The 25406-nt window shown below is 36.4% G+C and overlaps 1 protein-coding gene across 1 annotated transcript; it reads right to left on the reverse strand.

Annotated features, from left to right (window-relative positions):
- Positions 1 to 1891: 1891 nt before the first annotated feature.
- Positions 1892 to 18865, reverse strand: LOC123477523. Its single transcript, XM_045180903.1, is given in 3 exon segments — positions 1892 to 1927; positions 14478 to 18739; positions 18742 to 18865. Coding segments are annotated over 3 exon segments (4422 nt in total).
- Positions 18866 to 25406: the final 6541 nt, after the last annotated feature.

Raw genomic sequence — 25406 nt, forward strand, 5'->3', positions numbered from 1 at the left:
GTTTGAAGACTCTCGTCCCGATATTTTCCACGGCCACTATCTTCAAATTCAGCGATTTCGAAATAGATCTGGTGACCCAGGATCTATGACTGCCATCATCAATGAATAATATTGCCCTGGTTTCTTTACCATTGGGGCCTACCACCATCACTGTTGCCGTTTTCACCACGAGATCACCGTAGGTGTTTGCACTGGAGACAGATGCCATGACGTTCGTTGGGGCATTGTTTCCGGTGTGTGCAAATCTTGTCACCTTTTTGTCACAGAGGGCGGTGTGGTGTGTCGCCTGGCAGTGTTTGCATAAGTAGTTGGTGGGGCAGTTTGAAGTTTCGTGATTAGGGCTGAAACATCTGACGCACCTTTTCTGCCTGGCGATTATGGCCTTTTTGTCCTTGAGGTTTACTGGACAAACCGTGGGGTAGTGTATTTCCCCACAGAAAATGCACGGTCTTGTGCATTGTCGGACGATGAAGTTGTCTTGTCGTCCTGGTGGTGTATTTGATGGCTGTGTGCTTTGTTTTGAATATCTTCTGGCTTGTGGAGCTAGTTGGGATCTAGCTCCAATCGCCAGTTGAGAGGCTGTAGCAGCTGGTGGCTGTTTCGCCGGTGTGGTTGTTGTCGTCTGCTGTGGTGTTTTTACCGTTTCTGATTTCCATCGGCTATACCTTTCAGCAGCGTCGACTTGATCCCTGATGAAATTCAGCAGGGCTGTGATGTCGGTGATGTCGTTTGCATCGGAACTCGACCATTCTTTCTGCAATTCTGCAGGAAGCAATTTCATTAATTTTGTGCCAAGGAGTCCTCCAAAGGTGTCTTTTTGTACCCCGAGAGTCTCCAAGGCGTTTATGTGCGACTGGACGGTGAGCTGAAGTCTTCGAAGAGCCGATACGTCTGTCATAGACTTAACAGGAGCCAGGTTATCAAACTTGCATAGATGCGTTTGAATGAGGGCCTTTGGTTTGGCATAGACCCTTTTTAATTCAGCAATGGCGATGTTGTAGTTTGCTGCAGTCAGTTCCAAGTTTTCCACGCACAAGTATGCTTCCCCCTTGAGATATTCTTTAAGATAGTCGAATTTTTGGACGTCCGACATTGTGGACGAGTGGATGGAGGCGTTAAAGCTCTCCCAGAATGACGTCCACTCAAGGATATCTCCTTTAAAATGTTTGATTTGCCTTTGGGGAAGGCGTGTTGATTGTGGTGCAGGTATGGCTGCTACTGGAGCAGGAGCGGCTGCTATTGGAGCAGCAGCGGCTGCGGCTGCAATTTGTGCCGTAGCTTGGTTTTGAGCTATCAGCTGCTGAATTTGTTGCGCGTAGGCCTGTTGTTGCTGAAGGACTTGTGCTGCAAAGGCTTGCTGTTGTTGTGTGAGCAAATCATGCAGTGCCTTGCTTCTGTCTTCTTCCCGTTTTCGCTCGTCTTTTCTTTGCTGGTCTTGGAACTCAGCGTCCAGTTGACGTTTGTACTCCTCGCGTTTGTTTTTGGCTAGAGCGAGTACAGCACTCATGTCTTCTTCGACTTCTGCCACTGCGGAGTAATCTTGTTCGATTTGCTCCTCGGTGGCGTTAGTGGATTGTAAGTTCCATCTAACTTGGTCGCTTGCCTTGATGAATTTCTGGTAACGTTGCTTGAGGAGTTCGGTTTCCGTTGCAAGGTCGTTATCCAGTTCTGCCGTCATGGAGAGGTTTTTGTACTGCTTGATTTTGTCCATCGTCCTAGTAAGGTGGCCTTTCAGGCCTGCGCGTGTTGCCGATGCTCCTCGTGACATTTTTTTGTTGCTGGAACTAACTAAGGCAAAAAGAAAAAGGGGGGCTTGGATTTTCCTGCTCCTATCACCGAAATTTCTTCAGTTGATGTCGGGTTTTTCCGACCTTTTCCCGTTGCTTGATTCTTAGTAGTAACAGCTGGGTCCGACTTCTGGATTTCCCTAAAAGAAGTGGGCGAAAATTGAGTTGAAAGCTTTTAGCTTTCGTGTTGCCACCAGTTGCGAGTAATGGAAGGGAGTAGCGTTTCGCTGTACTCCAAACAGTGGGCGTATTTTTTAAACTCCACTGGCTTGGGATGTTCTTCCTTCCTTTATCAGGCGACTGTGAGATGTGGCGAATAAATTTGGCTCTTAGTTAGCTTTCGGTAACTTAGAGCACTTTACCGACTTTGTTGTCAGTTATACAGGTGTCACGAGGTTTGGACAATGGCTTAGCACGATCTAAGATTATTGGACATTAAGCGGAGTGCAAAAAAAATTGGCTCCTCCAATGGCATAAAGAATTCAAAGCAAGGTTTAGAAGTAGCGAAGAAATCATAAGTTAAAAAAGGGATCCACCATAGCGTTATTTCTAAAGGCTAGGTGGCATTAATTTGCAATTTTTTATGAAATAAATGAAAATTTTTGAATTCTTGGAAAGAATATAATAATTAGTGGCGTACTACTTCAAGAAAAAATCACAATTTCTGACGTGTACAAAAGAAGTTGTAATTTTGAACGCTATGTGGCGTAGACGTTCGTTTCTTTGAAAGAGAGAAAAAAAATTTTGATTTTGAGATCACCAACAAAAAAAGGAAAAATAGTTTCGAATCTGAGCGCTAGATGGCGTAAGACGTTCAGTTCTGAGGAAAATGTTTGAAAATTTAAAAAAAGGAAAAAAGTTTGCTATTTTGAGCGCCAGATGGCGTAGGCGTTCAGTAGATGAGAAAAATGTTTAAATTTTTTGAAAAGAAAAAAGGATTGCTTATTCTGAGCGCCAGATGGCGTAAGCGTTCAGTTATAAAGGAATTTTGAAAGATTTTGAAAGTTAAGAAAAGTGATTGGAATTTCGAGCGCTAGATGGCGTTTGCTGCCTCGAAATTGAAATAAATAGAGATTGGCGTTGCCTAATTTTTTAGGCTTGTTTGGAGACCCGAGGTGCTCCGCTATGGCGGAGGACAAACGAGAAGAAGGGAAATTAATGGAGGAACCTCCAACAAAACAAAGAAGAAGAAAAAAAATTTTTTTGAAAAGGAAGAGTAACGAAATTCAATCCAATATGGCCGCCACCGACCACGTGAGTGAGAGGCAAAAAAAACTCAAACTCTTTGGCTTGAAATAGAGAAGACAAAAAAAATAGCAAACGAGAAAAAAAGAAAAAAGAATTAAAGTGTTTCAAAAAAAATATTTTACGGGGAGGTAACCTTCGTGGAGGTCTCTCCAAAGATTCCTAGCTTGAGCTAGGTTGAGCCCACCGTAATGGCCGCCACTGACCACGCGGTGGAAAAAAGAGAAAAAAAAAAATTTTTTTTTTTTTACAAGACAATTATTTACCCGTCTACTGTCGCAGTTACTACGACGTAAGTAGCAAAAAATGAAAAAGGGAAAAATTTGCCCTGCGGCTAACACGTGGTGTTCACCGAATAAGAAAAGAAAGAAAAAATTTTAGGGGTGAGTTACGTCTCCCCACAGTCTACAGACAGCGAAATTTTTAGTAAATTTAAATTACTTAACTAGTTCGAAGGACCATGTAAGATATTAGTCTCCGGTTCGAAGGACCATGTAAGATATTGTTCAGCCCGTGTCTGAACTTACCTTAGTAAAGAGAAAAATGTGACGACGAAATAAAGAACACACGGGAGCACTGGTTGCTGTCTTGACGGTGTGAGGTATATTCTGTAACTGATTGCCCCTTGCCCTGTACATTTTCCGGCCGGTAGGCCGAGGGGCGGGGCTACACAAAAATAAATTGTAACATGGTGGCCTCCTAGCGAGGGCCACCCAAATCATATTCAATAAAACGTAATGGAACTCGCGTCCGTCTTCCAGCTCGTGTTGTCGGATGTTGGGAACGAGATATATTCCCAACACCCTTTCACCTTCTTCAAACAAGCCCCATTTCATTGTGTTTTCACCAGCTGTGTTGACTACATTCCAACACTTTTCAGAGACCGTTCCCTTTTGCATCCCCCCAAACAAGCCCCTATTCATTGTTTTCACCAGGTCTATTGATTGCATTACAACACTTTTAGAGACCGTTCTCTTTTGCATCCTCAAAACAAACCCCAATTGATTTTGGTGCCACCACCTCTGTTGGCTGCGTTCCAACACTTTTAAGAGACCGTTCCCTTTATCACCTCTCAAACAACCATCATTGCATTTTGTTCTCAACAGCTCCATTAACAGCGTTCCAACACTTTTAAGAGACCGTTCCCTTTTTCACCTCTCAAACAACCATCATTGCATTTTGTTCTCAACAACTCCATTTACAGCGTTCCAACACTTTTAAGAGACCGATCCCTTTTGCATCCCTCAACCAACAGCTATTGCATACTGTTCTCAACAGTTCCACTGACTGTGTTCCAACAATTTTAAGAAACTGTTCCCTTTTGCACCCTAAAACAACCACCACTGCCTTTTGTTCTCAACAGTTCCACTGACTGCGTTCCAACACTTTTAAGAGACCGTTCCCTTTTGCATCCCTCAAATAACCACCAACTCTTTGAGTTATCAACAGCTCAATTGACTACGTTCCAACATACTTGAGAGACCATTCCCTTTTTGCAACCCTAAATCAAGAACCAATTTGTTGTGTTATAAACAGCTCCTTTGACTGTGTTCCAACACTTTTCAGAGACCGTTTCCTTTTGCATCCCTCTACCAAGCTCCAATTCATTTTTTTTTTACCAGGTCTATTGATTGCATTCAAACACTTTTAGAGACTGTTCTCTTCTGCACCCTTAAAACAAACCCCAATTGATTTTGGTTCCACCACCTCTATTGATTGCATTCCAGCACTTTTCAGAGATCGTTCCCTTGAACTTCCTTCAAAGAAGCCCCAATTCACTGTGTTTTCACCAGCTTCATTGACTGCATTCCAAATATTTTCAGAGACCTTTACTCTTTACATTCTTCAAACAGGCCCCATTTCATTGTGTTTTTTACCAGGTCTATTGATTGCATTCCAACACTTTTAGAGACCGTTCTCTTTTGCATCCTTTAAACAAACCCCAATTGATTTTGGTTCCAACACCTCTGTTGGCTGCGTTCCAACACTTTTAAGAGACCTTTCTCTTTATCACCTATCAAACAACCATCATTGCATTTTGTTCTCAACAGCTCCATTTCCAGCGTTCCAACACTTTTAAGAGACCGTTCCCTTTTGCATCCTTCAACCAACAGCTATTGGATACTGTTCTCAACTGCTCCCCTGACTGCGTTCCAACACTTTTAAGAGACCGTTCCCTGTTTCACCTCTCAAACAACCATCATTGCATTTTGTTCACAACTGCTCCACTGACTGCGTTCCAAAACTTTTAAGAGACTGTTCCCTTTTGCATCCCTCAAACAACCACCAATTCATTGTATTCTGATGAGCTTCTTTCACTGCATTCCAACACCTTTGAGAGACCGTTCCCTTTTGCATCCCTCAAACAAGCCCCAATTCAATTTGTTTTTTCCAGCTCCATTGACTGTGTTCCAACAATCTTCAGAGACCGTTCCCTTTTGCAGTCCTCAAACCACAGCTATTGGATACTGTTCTCAACAGCTCCATTGACTGCGTTCCAACACTTTTAAGAGACCGTTCCATTTTGCAGCCCTAAAACAACCACTATTTCATACTGTTCTCAACAGCTCCATGTTGCGTTCCAGCACTTTTAAGAGACTGTTCCCTTTTCCAGCCCTCAAACAACTACCATTGCATAGTGTTATCAGCAGCTCCACTGACTGCATTCCAACACTTTTAAGAACCCTTTCCCTATTGCATCCCTCAAACAACCACCAATGCATTTTGTTCTCAACAGCTCCACTGACTGCGTTCCAACACTTTTTAGAGACCGTTCCCTTTTGCATCCCTCCAAACAAGCCCCAATTCATTGTTTTCACCAGGTCTATTGATTGCATTCCAACACTTTTAGAAACCCGTTCCCTTTTGCATCCTTAAAACAAACCCCAATTGATTTTGGTTCCACCACCTCTGTTGGCTGCATTCCAGCACTTTTCAGAGATCGTTCCCTTTTAGCTTCCTTCAAACAATTCACTGTGTTTTCACCAGCTTCATTGACTGCATTCCAAACATTTTCAGAGACCGGTACTTTTTACATTCTTCAAACAGGCCCCATTTCATTGTGTTTTCACCAGCTGTGTTGACTACATTCCAACACTTTTCAGAGACCGTTCCCTTTTGCATCCCCTTAAACAAGCCCCAATTCATTGAGTTCTTACAACTCCTTAAGAGACCGTTCCCTGTTGCATCCAAACAAGCACCAATTCATGTTTTCTTAACATGTCTATTGACTGCTTTCCAACAACCTTTAGACACCATTTCTTTTTTTATCCCTCAAAGAACCATCATTGCATTTTTTTTCTTAACAGCTCAATTGAGTGCGTTCCAACACCATTAAGAGATTGTTCCCTTTTGTTCCAGTGCACGTGCTTCCATTGGTTCGAGAGGGTTCACGTAACTTTTACTGCCTGGAAAAAGGTCGACCACCTGAAAAGGGTTCGAACTGCCGCTGGTTAGGCTTAACCTTTTTTTTTGAATTTTCGTGGCAGGGCGGGTAAAAGGACGGACTGGGGAAAACGGCGGGCAGGTGTAGACCTACAGGCAGGGCGAGACCCGCAGGCAGGGCGAGATCCGCGGGCAGGGCGAGACCCGCGGACAGGTTGGAAACGACGGGCATTGGTAAGACACTTAATCTGCAAGTAAAGGACCAAGAAAGGAGCACGGGCATGGCCTTGGGGGAAGTTCCCAAGTGCGCTCAACCGTGATTGTTTTCCCTCCATTGTTTGGTACGTGTATGAGTGGTACGACTTGACAATGCGTGGATTAAGGGCTTAAAATGATTAATAAATCGTAAGAAGATTAAGGGGCTTTACATGGAGAAAGTGGCTTAACATGGATGAAGTGGATTAACGTGGATTAAGCGGCTTTACATGGATTAAGAGGCTTAAAGTAGATTAAGGTGTAAAACGTATAAGGGGTATTAAAGTAAGAGTCGACTAACGTGCAGCAGACAATAAAAGTATAAATACACTAACGTGTAGCAAACAATACAAGTATAACTCGACTAAATGCACAGCAGACACTGAATACTAGACTTCACCTATTACCGTCCTGGGACGGGCCGCCGTATACTAGTATAGAAATAAAAACTCATGGTATAACAGTGTATTCAAATTGAATACAAGTATATTTGATGCTGTTTACATATAGAAGTAAAAACTCATGGTATAACAGTGTATTCACATTGAATTAAAGTATATTTGATGCTGTTTACATATAGAAGTAAAAACTCATGGTATAACAGTGTATTCAAATTGAATACAAGTATATTTGATGCTGTTTACATATAGAAGTAAAAATTCATGGTATAACAGTGTATTCACATTAAATACAAGTATGTTTGATGCTGTTAACATATAGAAAAAAAACTCATGGTATAACAGTGTATTCACATTAAATACAAGTATGTTTGATGCTGTTAACATATAGAAATAAAAACTCATGGTATAACACTGTATCGACATATATACAAGTATATTTGATGCAGTATACATATAGAAGTAAAAACTCATGGTATAACATTGTATTCACATTGAATACAAGTATATTTGATGCTGTTTACATATAGAAGTAAAAACTCATGGTATAACAGTGTATTCACATTGAATACAAGTATATTTGATGCATTATACATATAGAAGTAAAAACTCATGGTATAACAGTGTATTCACATTGAATAAAAGTATATTTGATGCTGTTTTCACATAGAAGTAAAAACTCATGGTATAAGAGTGTATTCATATTAAATAAAAGTATATTTGATGCTGTTTACATATAGAGTAAAAACTCATGGTATAACAGTGTATTCACATTGAATACAAGTATATTTGATTCAGTATACATATAGAAGTAAAAACTCATGGTATAACAGTGTATTCACATTGAATACAAGTATATTTGATGCAGAATACATATAGAAGTAGAAACTCATGGTATAACAGTGTATTCACATTGAATACAAATATATTTGATGCTGTTTACATATAGAAGTAAAAACTCATGGTATAACAGTGTATTCACATTGAATACAATTATATTTGATGCAGTATACATATAGAAGTAAAAACTCATGGTATAACAGTGTATTCACATTGAATACAAGCATATTTGATGCTCTTTATAAACAGAAATAAAAACTCATGGTATAACAGTGTATTAACATTGAATACAAGTATATTTGATGCTGTTTACATATAGAAGTAAAAACTCATGGTATAACAGTGTATTCACATTGAATACAAGTTTATTTGATGCAGAATACATATAGAAGTAAAAACTCATGGTATAACAGTGTATTCACATTGAATACAATTACATTTGATCCTGTTTACATATAGAAGTAGAAAATCATGGTATAACAGTGTATTCACATTGAATACAAGCATATTTGATGATCTTTAAATACAGAAATAAAAACTCATGGTTGAATACAAGTATATTTGATGCTGTTTACATATAGAAGTAAAACTTATGGTATAACAGTGTTTTCACCTAAATACAAGTATATTTGATGCAGAATGCATGTAGAAGTAAAAACTCATGGTATAACAGTGTATTCACATTGAATACAAGTACATTTGATGCTGTTTACGTATAGAAGTAAAAACTCATGGTATAACAGTGTATTCACAAATAAACAAGTATATTTTATGCAGTATACATAAAGAAGTAAAAACTCATGGTATAACAGTGTATTCACATTGAATACAATTATATTTGATGCAGTATACATATAGAAGTAAAAACTCATGGTATAACAGTGTATTCACGTTGAATAAAAGTATATTTGATGCTGTTCACACAAAGAAGTAAAAACTTATAGTATAACAGTGTATTCACATTGAATAAAAGTATATTTTATTCTGTTTACATATAGAAGTAAAAACTCATGGCTTAACAGTGTATTCACATTGAATACAAGTATATTTGGTGCAGTATACATATTTAAGTAGAAACTCATGGTATAACAGTGTATTCACATTGAATACAAGTTTATTTGATGCAGAATACATATAGAAGTAAAAACTCATGGTATAACAGTGTATTCACATTGAATACAAGTACATTTGATCCTGTTTACATATAGAAGTAGAAAATCATGGTATAACAGTGTATTCACATTGAATACAAGCATATTTGATGCTCTTTAAATACAGAAATAAAAACTCATGGTATAACAGTGTATTCACATTGAATACAAGTATATTTGATGCTGTTTACATATAGAAGTAAAAACTCATGGTATAACAGTGTATTAACATTGTATACAAGTATATTTGATGCAGTATACATTTAGAAGTAAAAACTCATGGTATAACAGTGTATTCACATTGAATACAAGTATATTTGATGCAGTATACATATAGATAACAAATTGTATAACAGTGTAAACACATTGAATACAAGTATATTTGATGCTGTTTACAAGTATATTTGATGCAGTATGCATGTAGAAGTAAAAACTCATGGTATAACAGTGTATTCACATTGAATACAAGTACATTTGATGCTGTTTACGTATAGAAGTAAAAACTCATGGTATAATAGTGTATTCACAAATAAACAAGTATATTTGATGCAGTATACATAAAGAAGTAAAAACTCATGGTATAACAGTGTATTCACATTGAATACAATTATATTTGATACAGTATACATATAGAAGTAAAAACTCATGGTATAACAGTGTATTCACGTTGAATAAAAGTATATTTGATGCTGTTCACACAAAGAAGTAAAAACTCATAGTATAACAGTGTATTCACATTGAATAAAAGTATATTTTATGCTGTTTACATATAGAAGTAAAAACTCATGGTATAACAGTGTATTCACATTGAATACAATTATATTTGGTGCAGTATACATATTGAAGTAGAAACTCATGGTATAACAGTGTATTCACATTGAATACAAGTATGTTTGATGCTGTTTACATATAGAAGTAAAAACTCATGGTATAACAGTGTATTCACATTGAATAAAAGTATATTTGATGCTGTTTACATATAAAAGTAAAAACTAATGGTATGACAGTGTATTCACATTGAATAAAAGTATATTTGATGCTGTTTACAAATAGAAGTAAAAACTCATGGTATAACAGTGTATTCACATTGAATACAAGTTTATTTGATGCAGAATACATATAGAAGTAAAAACTCGTGGTATAACAGTGTATTCACATTGAATACAAGTACATTTGATCCTGTTTACATATAGAAGTAGAAAATCATGGTATAACAGTGTATTCACATTGAATACAAGCATATTTGATGCTCTTTAAATACAGAAATAAAAACTCATGGTATAACAGTGTATTCACATTGAATACAAGTATATTTGGTGCAGTATACATATTGAAGTAGAAATTCATGGTATAACAGTGTATTCACATTGAATACAAGTATGTTTGATGCTGTTTACATATAGAAGTAAAAACTCATGGTATAACAGTGTATTCACATTGAATAAAAGTATATTTGATGCTGTTTACATATAAAAGTAAAAACTAATGGTATGACAGTGTATTCACATTGAATAAAAGTATATTTGATGCTGTTTACAAATAGAAGTAAAAACTCATGGTATAACAGTGTATTCACATTGAATACAAGTTTATTTGATGCAGAATACATATAGAAGTAAAAACTCATGGTATAACAGTGTATTCACATTGAATACAAGTAAATTTGATCCTGTTTACATATAGAAGTAGAAAATCATGGTATAACAGTGTATTCACATTGAATACAAGCATATTTGATGCTCTTTAAATACAGAAATAAAAACTCATGGTATAACAGTGTATTCACATTGAATACAAGTATGTTTGATGCTGTTTACATATAGAAGTAAAAACTCAGGATATAGCAGTGTATTCACATTGAATACAAGTATATTTGATGCAGTATACATATAGAAGTAAAAACTCATGGTATAACAGTGTATTCACATTGAATAAAAGTATATTTGATGCTGTTTACATATAGAAATAAAAACTGATGGTATAACAGTGTATCCACATATTTACAAGTATATTTGATGCAGTATACATATAGGTGTAAAAACTCAAGGTATAACAGTGTATTTACATTGAATACAAGTATATTCCATGCTGTTTACATATAGAAGTAAAAACTCGTTGTATAACAGTGTAAACACATTGAATACAAGTATATTTGATGCTGCTTACATATAGAAGTAAAAACTCATGGTATAACAGTGCATTCACATTGAATACAAGTATATTTGATGCTGTTTACATATAGAAGTAAAAACTCATGGTATAACAGTGTATTCACATTGAATACAAGTATATTTGATGCTGTTTACATATAGAAGTAAAACTTATGGGATAACAGTGTATTCACCTAAATACAAGTATATTTGATGCAGTATACATGTAGAATTAAAAACTCATGGTATAACAGTGTATTCACATTGAATACAAGTATGTTTGATGCTGTTTACATATAGAAGTAAAAACTCAGGGTATAGCAGTGTATTCACATTGAATACAAGTATATTTGATGCAGTATACATATAGAAGTAAAAACTCATGGTATAACAGTGTATTCACATTGAATACAAGTATATTTGATGCTGTTTACATATAGAAGTTAAAACTCATGGTATAACAGTGTATTCACATTGAATATAAGTATATTTGATGCTGTTTACATATAGAAATAAAAACTCATGGTATAACAGTGTATCCACATATATACAAGTATATTTGATGCAGTATACATATAGAAGTAAAAACTCTAGGTATAACAGTGTATTCACATTGAATACAAGTATATTTGATGCAGTATACATATAGAAGTAAAAACTCATGGTATAACAGTGTATTAACATTGAATAAAAGTATATTTGATGCTGTTTTCACATAGAAGTAAAAACTCATGGTATAACAGTGTATTCACATTAAATACAAGTATATTTGATTCTGTTGACATATAGAAATAAACACTCATGGTAAAACAGTGTATTCACATTGAATACAAGTATATTTGATGCTGTATACATATAGAAGTAAAAACTCATGGTATAACAGTGTATTCACATTGAATACAAGTTTATTTGATGCAGAATACATATAGAAGTAAAAACTCGTGGTATAACAGTGTATTCACATTGAATACAAGTACATTTGATCCTGTTTACATATAGAAGTAGAAAATCATGGTATAACAGTGTATTCACATTGAATACAAGCATATTTGATGCTCTTTAAATACAGAAATAAAAACTCATGGTATAACAGTGTATTCACATTGAATACAAGTATATTTGGTGCAGTATACATATTGAAGTAGAAATTCATGGTATAACAGTGTATTCACATTGAATACAAGTATGTTTGATGCTGTTTACATATAGAAGTAAAAACTCATGGTATAACAGTGTATTCACATTGAATAAAAGTATATTTGATGCTGTTTACATATAAAAGTAAAAACTAATGGTATGACAGTGTATTCACATTGAATAAAAGTATATTTGATGCTGTTTACAAATAGAAGTAAAAACTCATGGTATAACAGTGTATTCACATTGAATACAAGTTTATTTGATGCAGAATACATATAGAAGTAAAAACTCATGGTATAACAGTGTATTCACATTGAATACAAGTAAATTTGATCCTGTTTACATATAGAAGTAGAAAATCATGGTATAACAGTGTATTCACATTGAATACAAGCATATTTGATGCTCTTTAAATACAGAAATAAAAACTCATGGTATAACAGTGTATTCACATTGAATACAAGTATGTTTGATGCTGTTTACATATAGAAGTAAAAACTCAGGATATAGCAGTGTATTCACATTGAATACAAGTATATTTGATGCAGTATACATATAGAAGTAAAAACTCATGGTATAACAGTGTATTCACATTGAATAAAAGTATATTTGATGCTGTTTACATATAGAAATAAAAACTGATGGTATAACAGTGTATCCACATATTTACAAGTATATTTGATGCAGTATACATATAGGTGTAAAAACTCAAGGTATAACAGTGTATTTACATTGAATACAAGTATATTCCATGCTGTTTACATATAGAAGTAAAAACTCGTTGTATAACAGTGTAAACACATTGAATACAAGTATATTTGATGCTGCTTACATATAGAAGTAAAAACTCATGGTATAACAGTGCATTCACATTGAATACAAGTATATTTGATGCTGTTTACATATAGAAGTAAAAACTCATGGTATAACAGTGTATTCACATTGAATACAAGTATATTTGATGCTGTTTACATATAGAAGTAAAACTTATGGGATAACAGTGTATTCACCTAAATACAAGTATATTTGATGCAGTATACATGTAGAATTAAAAACTCATGGTATAACAGTGTATTCACATTGAATACAAGTATGTTTGATGCTGTTTACATATAGAAGTAAAAACTCAGGGTATAGCAGTGTATTCACATTGAATACAAGTATATTTGATGCAGTATACATATAGAAGTAAAAACTCATGGTATAACAGTGTATTCACATTGAATACAAGTATATTTGATGCTGTTTACATATAGAAGTTAAAACTCATGGTATAACAGTGTATTCACATTGAATATAAGTATATTTGATGCTGTTTACATATAGAAATAAAAACTCATGGTATAACAGTGTATCCACATATATACAAGTATATTTGATGCAGTATACATATAGAAGTAAAAACTCTAGGTATAACAGTGTATTCACATTGAATACAAGTATATTTGATGCAGTATACATATAGAAGTAAAAACTCATGGTATAACAGTGTATTAACATTGAATAAAAGTATATTTGATGCTGTTTTCACATAGAAGTAAAAACTCATGGTATAACAGTGTATTCACATTAAATACAAGTATATTTGATTCTGTTGACATATAGAAATAAACACTCATGGTAAAACAGTGTATTCACATTGAATACAAGTATATTTGATGCTGTATACATATAGAAGTAAAAACTCATGGTATAACAGTGTATTCACATTGAATACAAGTATATTTGATGCAGTATACATATAGAAGTAAAAATTCGTGGTATAACAGTGTATTCACATTGAATACAAGCATAGTTGATGCTGTTTACATATAGAAGTAAAAACTCATGGTATAACAGTGTATTCACATTAAATAAAATTAAATTTGATGCTGTTTACACATAGAAGTAAAAATTCATGGTATAACAGTGAATCCACATTGAATAAAAATATATTTGATGCTGTTTACATATAGAAGTAAAAACTCATGGTATAACAGTGTATTCACGATGAATACCAGTATGTTTGATGCAGAATACATATAGAAATAAAAACCCATGGTATAACAGTGTATTCACATATATACAAGTATATTTGATGCAGTATACATATAGAAGTAAAAACTCATGGTATAACAGTGTATTCACATTGGCTTCGGCGATCTTGTCGGAATTCAGATCATCATTCGACGTGGAGTCGCTGCGCAGCAGCAGAGCAGCTTCTCGTTTCAGAGTGTTAAGTTGAATGCTTCGGGTGATGAGTTTAGACAAAACGGATGACAACGGGTGGCAAGAACTTATAGCAACGTCCAGCTGTTGCACATTGACCGCCTGTATTTCTTCGTTTTCTTTAGCCTTAATGCTTTGCTGATCGAATGGCTGTGGAGTGTACGACACGTTGAAAAGAACATCTGGCCCTCGAATCCAGCGGCAATTTGGCCCAAAGTCTTTCGGAACGATTCCTCGGGTACAATCGTCGGCGGGATGGTCGCTGCTGCGAATATAGTGCCATTGATCAACCGTCGAGTGCTGTAGAATCTCATTTGTCCGTTTGTTTACAAATGATGGACGACCGGGGTGAGAGGCGCGAAGCTGATACAAAACAATTTGTGAGTCCGTATGAAACTCAACTGAGGAAAACGAAAGTCGAAGCTCCTGTTTCATGATTAACGACAGGTTGACGGTCAATACTGCCGCTTTCAACTCCAGTCGGGGGATGGTTGTCGGCTTGAGGGGGGCCAGGCGACCTTTGGCCATGACGAAGCTGACATGAATTTTATCACCGAATCGTACGCGCAGGTAGGCGACCGCTCCGAAGGCGACGGGCGAAGCATCGGCAAAAATGACCAACACAAAATCGGAGCCTACGAGGGGAAAGTTGGCGGGTCGGAAGCATCGTTTTACAGAAACAAGGCGCAATTTTTCGAGGCTGGAGGTCCATTGCTTCCACTTTGACAAAATTTCGATTGACAAAGGCTGGTCCCACCCACGAACATCCGGTGTATCTTTCGCCAGTTTTTGTGTCTGTTGAAATAACAGTTTAGCGCCGGTAATGGCCGGAAGACAAATGCCGAGAGGGTCGAATGTGAGAGAAATTGCGGACAATAATTCTCGTTTTGTAGTAACCGTTGGCATTGATTTTATTCTGATGCCGTAAGAGTCCGAGTTAAGATCCCACACCATACCAAGAAGATATTCCACAGGTAGCGCGTCTTTATTCAAGTCAACGGTGTTTGAAGTTCGCTGATTTCCTGGGATGGTTGCCAAGACTTGCCGGGATGACGACGCGAAGCTTGTCAGACTAAAACCGGCGGACGCGAGAGACTGCGTTACTTGCTTTGCGAAATTTATTGCTTCGTCGTTAGTTTCGAATGAGTTGCTCAAATTGTCGGAATAAAAATTGTCTTTCAATTCATCGGCGACCTGCGGAAATTGTACGTTTGCGTTGACTGCATGCTGTAAAGTGAATATTGCGGCAGAGGAGGAACAAACAGCTCCAAATACCAGGGTTGCGAATTGGTAGGTTGTGATTGGTGCGTTACTGCCAAATTCGCGATAGACAAATCGTTGTAAGACCTGATGTTTTTCGGCCACACCAACTTTGTGGTAAAACGCAGTGATGTCAGCGGTGAGTGCGACGAGAAACTGACGAGCGCGGAGAAGGATGCCGACTAGCGACGGGATGAACGGCGGGCCACGCAAAAGATAATGGTTAAGCGACACACCTCTGTAAAGCGCAGCGCAGTCGAAGACAACTCGAATTTTTTCGGGTTTGTTCGGGTTAACGACGTAGAAGTGAGGTAGATACCAAACCATACCTTCCGGCTTGTTTATGTCCGACCAGTTGACGGCGACCACGGTTCCTGACGATATAAGATTCTCGACAATGGTTACGTATTTTGCGGCGGTCTCGCGCATATGTGGCTCTAACATTCGGCGTTCGAGGCCAGAGAAACGGGAAACTGCTTGTCCTCTGTTGTTTGGTATGACCGGTCTGTCTTGACGAAGCGGAAGTTCTACTTGGTAACCACATCCAATAAATTTTATCGATCGCTGTAAGATGCTCAACATCTGCTCGTCTTCGTTGGCCGCTGGATTTGTTTTCGCGGCTTTTGCCACGACGCCGAAGGTTTCAGTTAAATGGAAACGGTCAACTACTTCTGATAGAAAGGGTTCTTGTCGGACGAAACCTAAGTTCACGCTGCTTTTGTTGCTCGGTACGGCGACTAGACACAACGGTATTTTGCCCACTACAGCCCAGCCAAAACACGTTTGCAAAGCGGTAGGGCCGGTTTCACCATCATTTGGGGCAGCAGTGTTTAGCCTTCGAAGAGATGGTAACATGTCCATCCCCACAAGAATTTCTACTTTGGAAGAGTCTATGGCAGGTAAGTCGATGTCGGCCAAATGTTCCCATCGTTTCTTGATGCCAGGCCAGTTAATTTTGCGTTGCGAAAGATTAATGCTGGGGACAACAAACGCTTCGCGAACGTCGAATGCTTGCGATCCGTCGATCGATTTGAGTTTGAATGCTACGATGTTCGAATCCATTAACACAGAGTTGTTAAACGAGCCGAAGCAAATGCTGGCTGAAGGACCTTTCAACTTAAGCAAATTCGCTAGCTTTCGCGATATGAGAGTAGCTTCGCTGCCTTGGTCAAGAATCGCGAAGGTTGTTTGAGCCGAATTGTTCATTTCCACTACGAGTTTGACAATAGCTAATAGGACTGGGCGGATATTGGCTGTTGGTGCCTTTACCATTAATATAGTATGGTTTTTACCTTGGTTTCGCGATGAGGAGGGAAACTGTCGCTCGGCTCCGTGAAGCAGCGAATGATGCGGGCCCTGGCACTCCTTGCATTTCGATTCGGTTGAGTTGCATTTCCGTCCATAGTGGCCGCGGACGAGACACTTGAAGCAGTGATTGTTGGTGGCACACAGCGATGCGCGGGCATTCACCAACATTCGTTTAAACACGTTGCACATCTCTAACCTGTGGGTCGGACTTTCTTTGCAGGCCGGGCAGTCAGAAAGGGTGGTAACGTTTGATAAGGATCCTGCGAGAACGGTCGGTCCGCGGTTATTGTAGTTGCTGCTTCCGGGTGTGTAGCTGCCCAACTGACGGTTGCTATTTGAAGGCTGAACGGGGTTTTTAACAGCGTTCATTGCGTTGGATGACGATAGCTTTCCGCCACGAAGTTCTTCAGCGCTGAGCACGCGATCGATCCATTTGTCGAAATCTTTTAAGGTGGCCATTCTGTCTAAACCATAAGCATATTTTCCCCAGTCTGTTTGTAAGTTGATCGGCAATTTGGTATGAAGTAAGTTGGCGACGGTGTTGAACATCATGACGTGGCTTTCATCTACGCTTGACATGGCGTCGCGTACTGCAGCGGCCAAATTAAAGAGTGCGTTAAAGTCCCCGATTCTGAATGAAGGGAGCTGCTGCATATGCTGATCGTGTGCTTGTATGTTAAGGTGCGGGCTTCCATATTTTTTTTCTAGCTCGGCCCAAGCCGATTGAAAAGTGTACGCACCCGTGAAAATATGAGTGACACGACGCTGGATGTCTTCCTTCAAACTTTCTTGAAGCCCCAGAAGTTTCAGCGATTCGGGAATATTTACATCTTGGATCGTTGCTCTTATACCGTGGGCGTATTTAAGCCATTTACGGGGGTCTCCATTGAATTTTGCCACGTCTAGCTTCAGCCAATGATGCGACGGGGCAAAATTAGGTTGCGTCGGTGGAGTCGAGTTAACGACAGCTGGCAGAAGCGGAAGGTTAACCAAATCATTCATCGGGACGTTGCTTGGTAAGTTGGGTGTGGACGATAATTGCGGTGATCCAATTGCACTACCACAGCTCTCGATCAAGTGATTTTCGTACTGAATTTCAAGTTCCAGGTCTTCTCGTTCCCGCGCGTTTTTGAGCTCTAGATCTTTGAGTTCACGATCCTGTTTTATTTTTGCTTGCTTCAATCGAAATTCAAGATTGATTTTGCGTTGTTTTGCTGCTGTGTGAAGGTCAAAATTTACGTGATTTAAGGTGTCGTGCTGCGTGTCGTTCGATCGATCGTCTTGGTTCGGCTGTGGTGGGCCGTTTGGCTGTTACGGCTCTGGTACGATGCTCACAATGTCGATCTCTTGATTAGGTTGAGGAATTGATACATTTTGACTGAACTCACGGACCACGGTGTTGGAAATATTCCATGCGCGTCGAGGGGCTGTTCTTTGTAAGGCGGCAGCGACTGCTTGAGCACATGCGGCTTGCAGATTGTTGATGCTTTCTAAGTAGGTGGCTGCTGCGTGCAGTTCACCATCGTCAAGTTGTGCGGCGGACACGTATCGTTCGTGAATGTGAACGAGATTACTGTGCGCCAGTTCGAAAGTTGGCATGAATGCTTCGAATCTTCTCGCGTGGCGTTGATGTTTATTAACTCTCTTGCTTGCCGCAGAAGGTTCGTGTGTCTACGCTGCTTGGAATTTGTTCGCATGCCGAATAGGGCGGGTGGGTCAACAACGTTTTCGTCGGCCATGCTTCGATTAAGCCGTAAGCTTGCTCGAGAGTTCGATTGGGGTTCGAGCTAAGCGTGAAAGGATGACCACCGAATAAAATGTCCAAATCCAAATAGTTCGAATGGGAAAACTTGGATTTTATTTGATTCAACTTGGTCTTTATTTACGGCTTCTGTAAACGAAGGTGACTTGTTATTAGGGTAATGGTAACGAAAAGTTATTTTAAATTTACGGGACACTGTATGCAGTGCAGTTCGAGACTGATGCTGCAAGAATTTTTATGGCGCAATTTTTCTCGAAAAGTTGCAGTTCGACAAAGGTTTCGAATAGGTGGCGACACTGGCGACGAGATTAATATCTGGCCAGGCCACTAAGTCTACGATAAGCAAAGTACAATTAGTTGATGGCCTAAATTATTGAAACAGCGTTAAATAAATACTTAAGTTGTTCGAGACAAAGACTATCAGGCATACAAGTTCGATATTGGGATTTCTTAGTCGGGCAGCTGTATAGTCAATAATGAGTGGTCAGTGCGAGAAATCTGTAAACGCGTAAAAAAAAGAAAGATTGGTTATTGACATCTCACTCTTGCTGGAGGTTATAGTATAGAACAACTGGATAATCAAATACACGAGACAGATAGTGGGGCGATTGGGATGGTAGTTTTGATCAAGGCGTAATACATGCTCGGTGGCAGCGATATTGTACAAAAAACTGAGACCGAATTAGTTCGAATTGTGGGGGTTCGATGTTCGTCGTGTTTGTTTTGATATGTTCGAGTTCGTTCGAATTGTTCGAAAAGTTAAAGAAAAGCTTACTTGTTGGCTGCACTGAAAAAATGGCCGCCACACGCCGGTGACAGACTTCGATAGGTTCCCTGTATTATTCGTAATCGGGTTTCGGCACCATGTAAAATACGCCCACTCTGCTGGGGAAGGTAATAATGACCAACACGGGTTGAAGAGGCAGAATTTCCAGATTTTATTTCTTGAGAAAAGACACTCACGAAAATTACACACTTTCGACTTTCAATCCTTTTTTCGACGTCAATGCCCCTCCGCCGTCGACTGCTTCTTTTCTCTTGCCCCCCTACCGCCTCCTGGTGACGGTTCACCACAAACAGTGTATTAACATTGAATACAAGTATATTTGAAGCAGTATACATAAAGAAGTAAAAACTCATGGTATAACAGTGTATTCATATTGAATAAAAGTAAATGTGATGCTGTTTATATATAGAAATAAAAGCTCATGGTAAAACAGTGTATTCACATTGAATACAAGTATATTTGATGCTTTTTACATATAGAAATAAAAACTCATGGTATAACAGTGTATTCACATTGAATACAAGTATATTTGATGCTGTTTACATATAGAAGTAAAAATTCATGGTATAACAGTGTATTCAAATTGAAAACAAGTATATTTGATGCTTTTTACATATAGAAGTAAAAACTCATGGTATAACAGTGTATTCACATATATAAAAGTATATTTGATGCAGTAGACATTTAGAAATAAAAACTCATGGTATAACAGTGTATTCACATTGAATACAAGTATATTTGATGAAGTATACATATGGAAGTAAAAACTCAAGGTATACCAGTGTATTCATGTTGAATAAAAGTATATTTGATACTGTTTACATATAGAAGTAAAAAATCATGGTATAACAGTGTATTCACATTGAATACAAGTATATTTGATGCTGTTTACATATAGAAATAAAAACCCATGGTATAACAGTGTATTCACATTGAATACAAGTATATTTGATGCTGTTTACATATAGAAGTAAAAACTCATGGTATAACAGTCTATTCACATTGAATACAAGTATATTTGATGCAGTATACATATAGAAGTAAAAACTCATGGTATAACAGTGTATTTACATTGAATACAAGTATATTTGATCCTGTTTACATATAGAAGTAGAAACTTATGGTATAACAGTGTATTCACATTGAATAAAAGTATATTTGATGCTGTTTACATATAGAAGTTAAAACTTATGGTATAAGAGTGTATTCACATTGAATAAAAGTATATTTCATGCTGTTTACATATAGAAGTAAAAACTCATGGTATAACAGTGTATTCACATTGAATACAAGTATATTTGATACTGTATACATATAGAAGTAGAAACTCATGGTATAACAGTGTATTCTTATTGAATACAAGTATATTTGATGCTGTTTACATATAGAAGTAAAAACTCATGGTATAACAGTGTATTCACATATATAAAAGTATATTTGATGCAGTAGACATATAGAAGTAAAAACTCTGGTATAACAGTGTATTCACATTGAATACAAGTATATTTGATTCTGTGTACATGTAGAAATATAAACTCATGGAATCACAATGTATTAACATTGAATTCAAGTATATTTGATTCTCTTTACATGTAGAAGTATAAACTCATAATATAACTTTGTATTCACATTGCATACAATTATATTTAATCCTGTTTACATATAGAAGTATAAACTCATGGTATCACAGTGTATTCACATTCAGTAAAAGAATATTTGATTCTGTTTACATGTGGAAGTATAAACTCATAATATCACAGTGTGTTCACATTGGATACAAGTATATTTGAATGTGTTTATACATGTTGAAGTATAAACTCATAATATCACAGTGTATTCACATTGAATACAAGTATATTTGATCCTGTTTACATATAGAAGTAAAATATCATGGTATAACAGTGTATTCACATTCAATACAAGTTTATTTGATTCTGTTTACATTTGGAAGTATAAGGTCATAATATCACAGTGTATTTACATTGAATACAAGTTTATTTGATTCTGTTTACATTTAGAAGTATAAACTCATAGTATCACAGTGTATTCACATTGAAAACAAGTATATTTGATTCTGTTTACATGTGGAAGTATAAACTCATAATATTACAGTGTATTCACATTGAATACATTTATATTTGATCTTGTTTACACATAGAAGTAAAAACTCATGGTATCACAGTGTATTCACATTGAATACAAGTATATTTGATTCTGTTTACGTATAGAAGTAAAAACTCAAGGTATCATAGTGTATTCACATTCAATACAAGTATATTTTATTCTGTTTACTTATAGAAGTATAAACTCATAATTTCACAGTGTATTCACCTTGAATAGAAGTATATTTGATCCTGTTTACATGTGGAAGTATAAACTCATAATATCACAGATTATTTACATTGAATACAAGTATATTTTATTCTGTTTACATGTAGAAGTATAAACTCATAATTTCACAGTGTATTCACCTTGAATACAAGTATATTTGATTCTGTTTACATATAGAAGTAAAAACTCAAGGTATCACAGTGTATTCCCATTAAATACATGTATATTTGATCCTGTTTACATATAGAAGTAAAAACTCGTGGTATTACTGTGTATTTACATTGAATACTAGTATATTTGATCCTATTTACATATCGAAGTAAAAACTCATGGTATCACAATGTATTCAAAATAAATACAAGTATATTTGATCCTGTTTACATATAGAAGTAAAAACTCATTGTATCACAGTGTATTCACATTGAATACAAGTCTATTTTAATCTGTATACATATGGAAGTATAAACTCATAATATCACTGTTTATTCACATTGAATACAAGTCTTTTTGATTCTGTTTACATGTAGAAGTATAAACTCATAATATCACAGTGTATTCACATTGAATACAAGTATATTTGATTCTGGTTACATATAGAAGTATAAACTCATAATATAACAGCTTATTCACATTGAATACAATTTTATTTGATCCTGTTTACATAAAGAAGTATAAACTCATGGTATCACAGTGTATTCACATTGCATACAAGTATATTTGATTCTGTTTACATATAGAAGTAAAAACTCATGGTATCACAGTGTATTCACATTGAATACAAGTATATTTGATTCTGTTTACATGTAGAAGTATAAACCCATAATATCACTGTGTATTCACATTAAATACAAGTATATTTGCCTGTTTACATATAGAAGAAAAAACTCATGGTATTACTGTGAATTCACATTAAATACAAGTTTATTTGCCTGTTTACATATAGAAGTAAAAACTCATGGTATTAAAGTGAATTCACATTGACTACTAGTATATTTGATCCTATTTACATAAAGAAGTAAAAACTCATGGTATCACAGTGTATTCAAATTGAATACAAGTATATTTGATTCTGTTTAAATGTAGAAGTATAAATTCATAATATCACACTGTATTCACATTGAATACAAGTCTATTTGATTCTGTTTATGTGAAGAAGTATAAACTCATAATATCACAGTGTATTCACATTGAATACAAGTCTATTTGATTCTGTTTTCATGTAGAGGTATAAACTCATGGTATCACAGTGTATTCACATTAAATACAAGTATATTAGATTCTGTTTACATGTAGAAGTATAAACTCATAATATAACAGTGTATTCACATTGAATACAAGAATATTTGATCCTGTTTACATAGAGAAGTAAAAACTTATCGTATCACAGTGTATTCACATTGAATTCAAGTATATTTGATTCTGTTTACATGTAGAAGTATAAACTCATAATATAACAGTGTATTCACATTGAATACAAGTATATTTGATTCTGTTTACATGTGGAAGTATAAACTCATAATATCACAGTGTATTCAAATTGAATACAATTCTATTTGATTCTGTTTACACGTAGAAGTATAAACTCGTAATATCACAGTGTATTCACATTGAATAAAAGTATATTTGATTCTGTTTACAGATAGAAGTATAAACTCATGGTATAACAGAGTATTCAGATTGCATACAAGTATATTTAATTCTGTTTACATGTAGAAGTAAAAACTCATGGTATCACAGTGTTTTCAAAATGATACAGGTATAATTGATCCTGTTTACATATAGAAGTATAAACTCATAATATCACAGTGTATTCACATTAAATACAAGTCTATTTGATTCTGTTTACATATAGAAGTATAAATTCATAATATAACACTGCATTCACATTCAATACAATTTTATTTGATCCTATTTACATATAGAAGTAAAAACTCATGGTATCACAGTGTATTCACATTGAATACAAGTATATTTGCCTGTCTACATATAGAAGTAAAAACTCAAGGTATTACAAAGTATTCACACTAATACGAGTATATTTGATCCTATTTACATATAGAAGTAAAAACTCATGGTATTACAGTGTATTCACATTGAATACTAGTATATTTCATCCCATTTACATATAGAAGTAAAAACTCATGGTATCACAGTGTATTCACATTGAATACAAGTATATTTGATTCTGTTTACGGAAGCCGGAGATATAGGACCGGTGCAAATAGGCCCCGACGAAATAGGCCCGGCAAACAGGACCGGACGAAATAGGACCCTACGAAATAGGACCACTTAAAAAATATTTTTAAAGCGGTCCTATTTCTCCGTTTAAGTGGGCCTAATTCTCCCTTTTATTTCTAAGTTCCATCACGTACTCTGAAATAATTTCAAAAAAATTTGACCTATTCTCCGTGAGAGAGAAGGCGGAATAATCTTCGATACTTCCGCCACCGTTTATATTCATTGCCGTAGCTCAAACCACGATGAGTGAAATTCACACATTGCCGTCTAGTTATTCATATGTTAGTTAACCGATTTCCGTCTTTATTTTTTCATGAACCTATTCCCCTTTTTTTTTACTATAAAGTTCATTTGTTACAAAAGTCGTTTTCACTTCACAACTATCGTTAATTTGAAAAATGAACACATTTCCGTGCTTGCTTTGCCATTTTTTTCTTCCGTAGCTCTATCCCCTCTTCAGTGGCTCAGCCTTGAACGCATCTCCCCCCTTTAGCGGATCAGCCTTGAACGCGTCTCCCCTCTCTACCGATGCCAATGCCCATTGCTTGCGTGAAGTAGGAAATGAACATATTTTATGAAATAACTCTTACGGATTTATTTCAAACATTTTCATAAACAATTTTATGTTTTTTAAAGCAATAAACGAAAATAACTTTTAAGTTTTGAGTTTAACGGGGCTGACGCGACGCTATGCTCAAGCCGGCCAGAAGGGTGGTCGAGCGGGGGAGGCTGCACGCACTCATGGGAGAGGGGTGAGTGAAGGGGGGTTTCCCTGGGCCATACCATACGCTCCTATGTTTTCCCGTTTTCCTATCAGCAACCAGTGGTGTAGTGGTCAGCAACTCGGACTGTGATTCCCAAAAGTCGGTGTTCGAATATCGGCCAAGTCGAAATAGAATTCTATTTACAAAATATTTTTTAAAAATTAATAGCTCAACAGCATAAAGCGGTGTGGAACTACCCTGGTGAAATGGATCGTTTTTTTTAATTGATCAAATATAAATATACAGCACGAAAAGAAAATTTCTATTATAGTTTAATACCAAATGTGGTTTTGAAGATTTCCATCTATCGTTGATAGTGGCGTCACTAGCGTGGTTCAATAGCGTCATGAAGATGGCGTCATCTGCTCATCGTCAACTTCAGCGTTTATTTTACAAAT

The sequence above is a fragment of the Daphnia magna genome, unplaced genomic scaffold (assembly GCF_020631705.1).
Source record: "Daphnia magna isolate NIES unplaced genomic scaffold, ASM2063170v1.1 Dm_contigs074, whole genome shotgun sequence".
Classification (NCBI taxonomy): domain Eukaryota; kingdom Metazoa; phylum Arthropoda; class Branchiopoda; order Diplostraca; family Daphniidae; genus Daphnia; species Daphnia magna.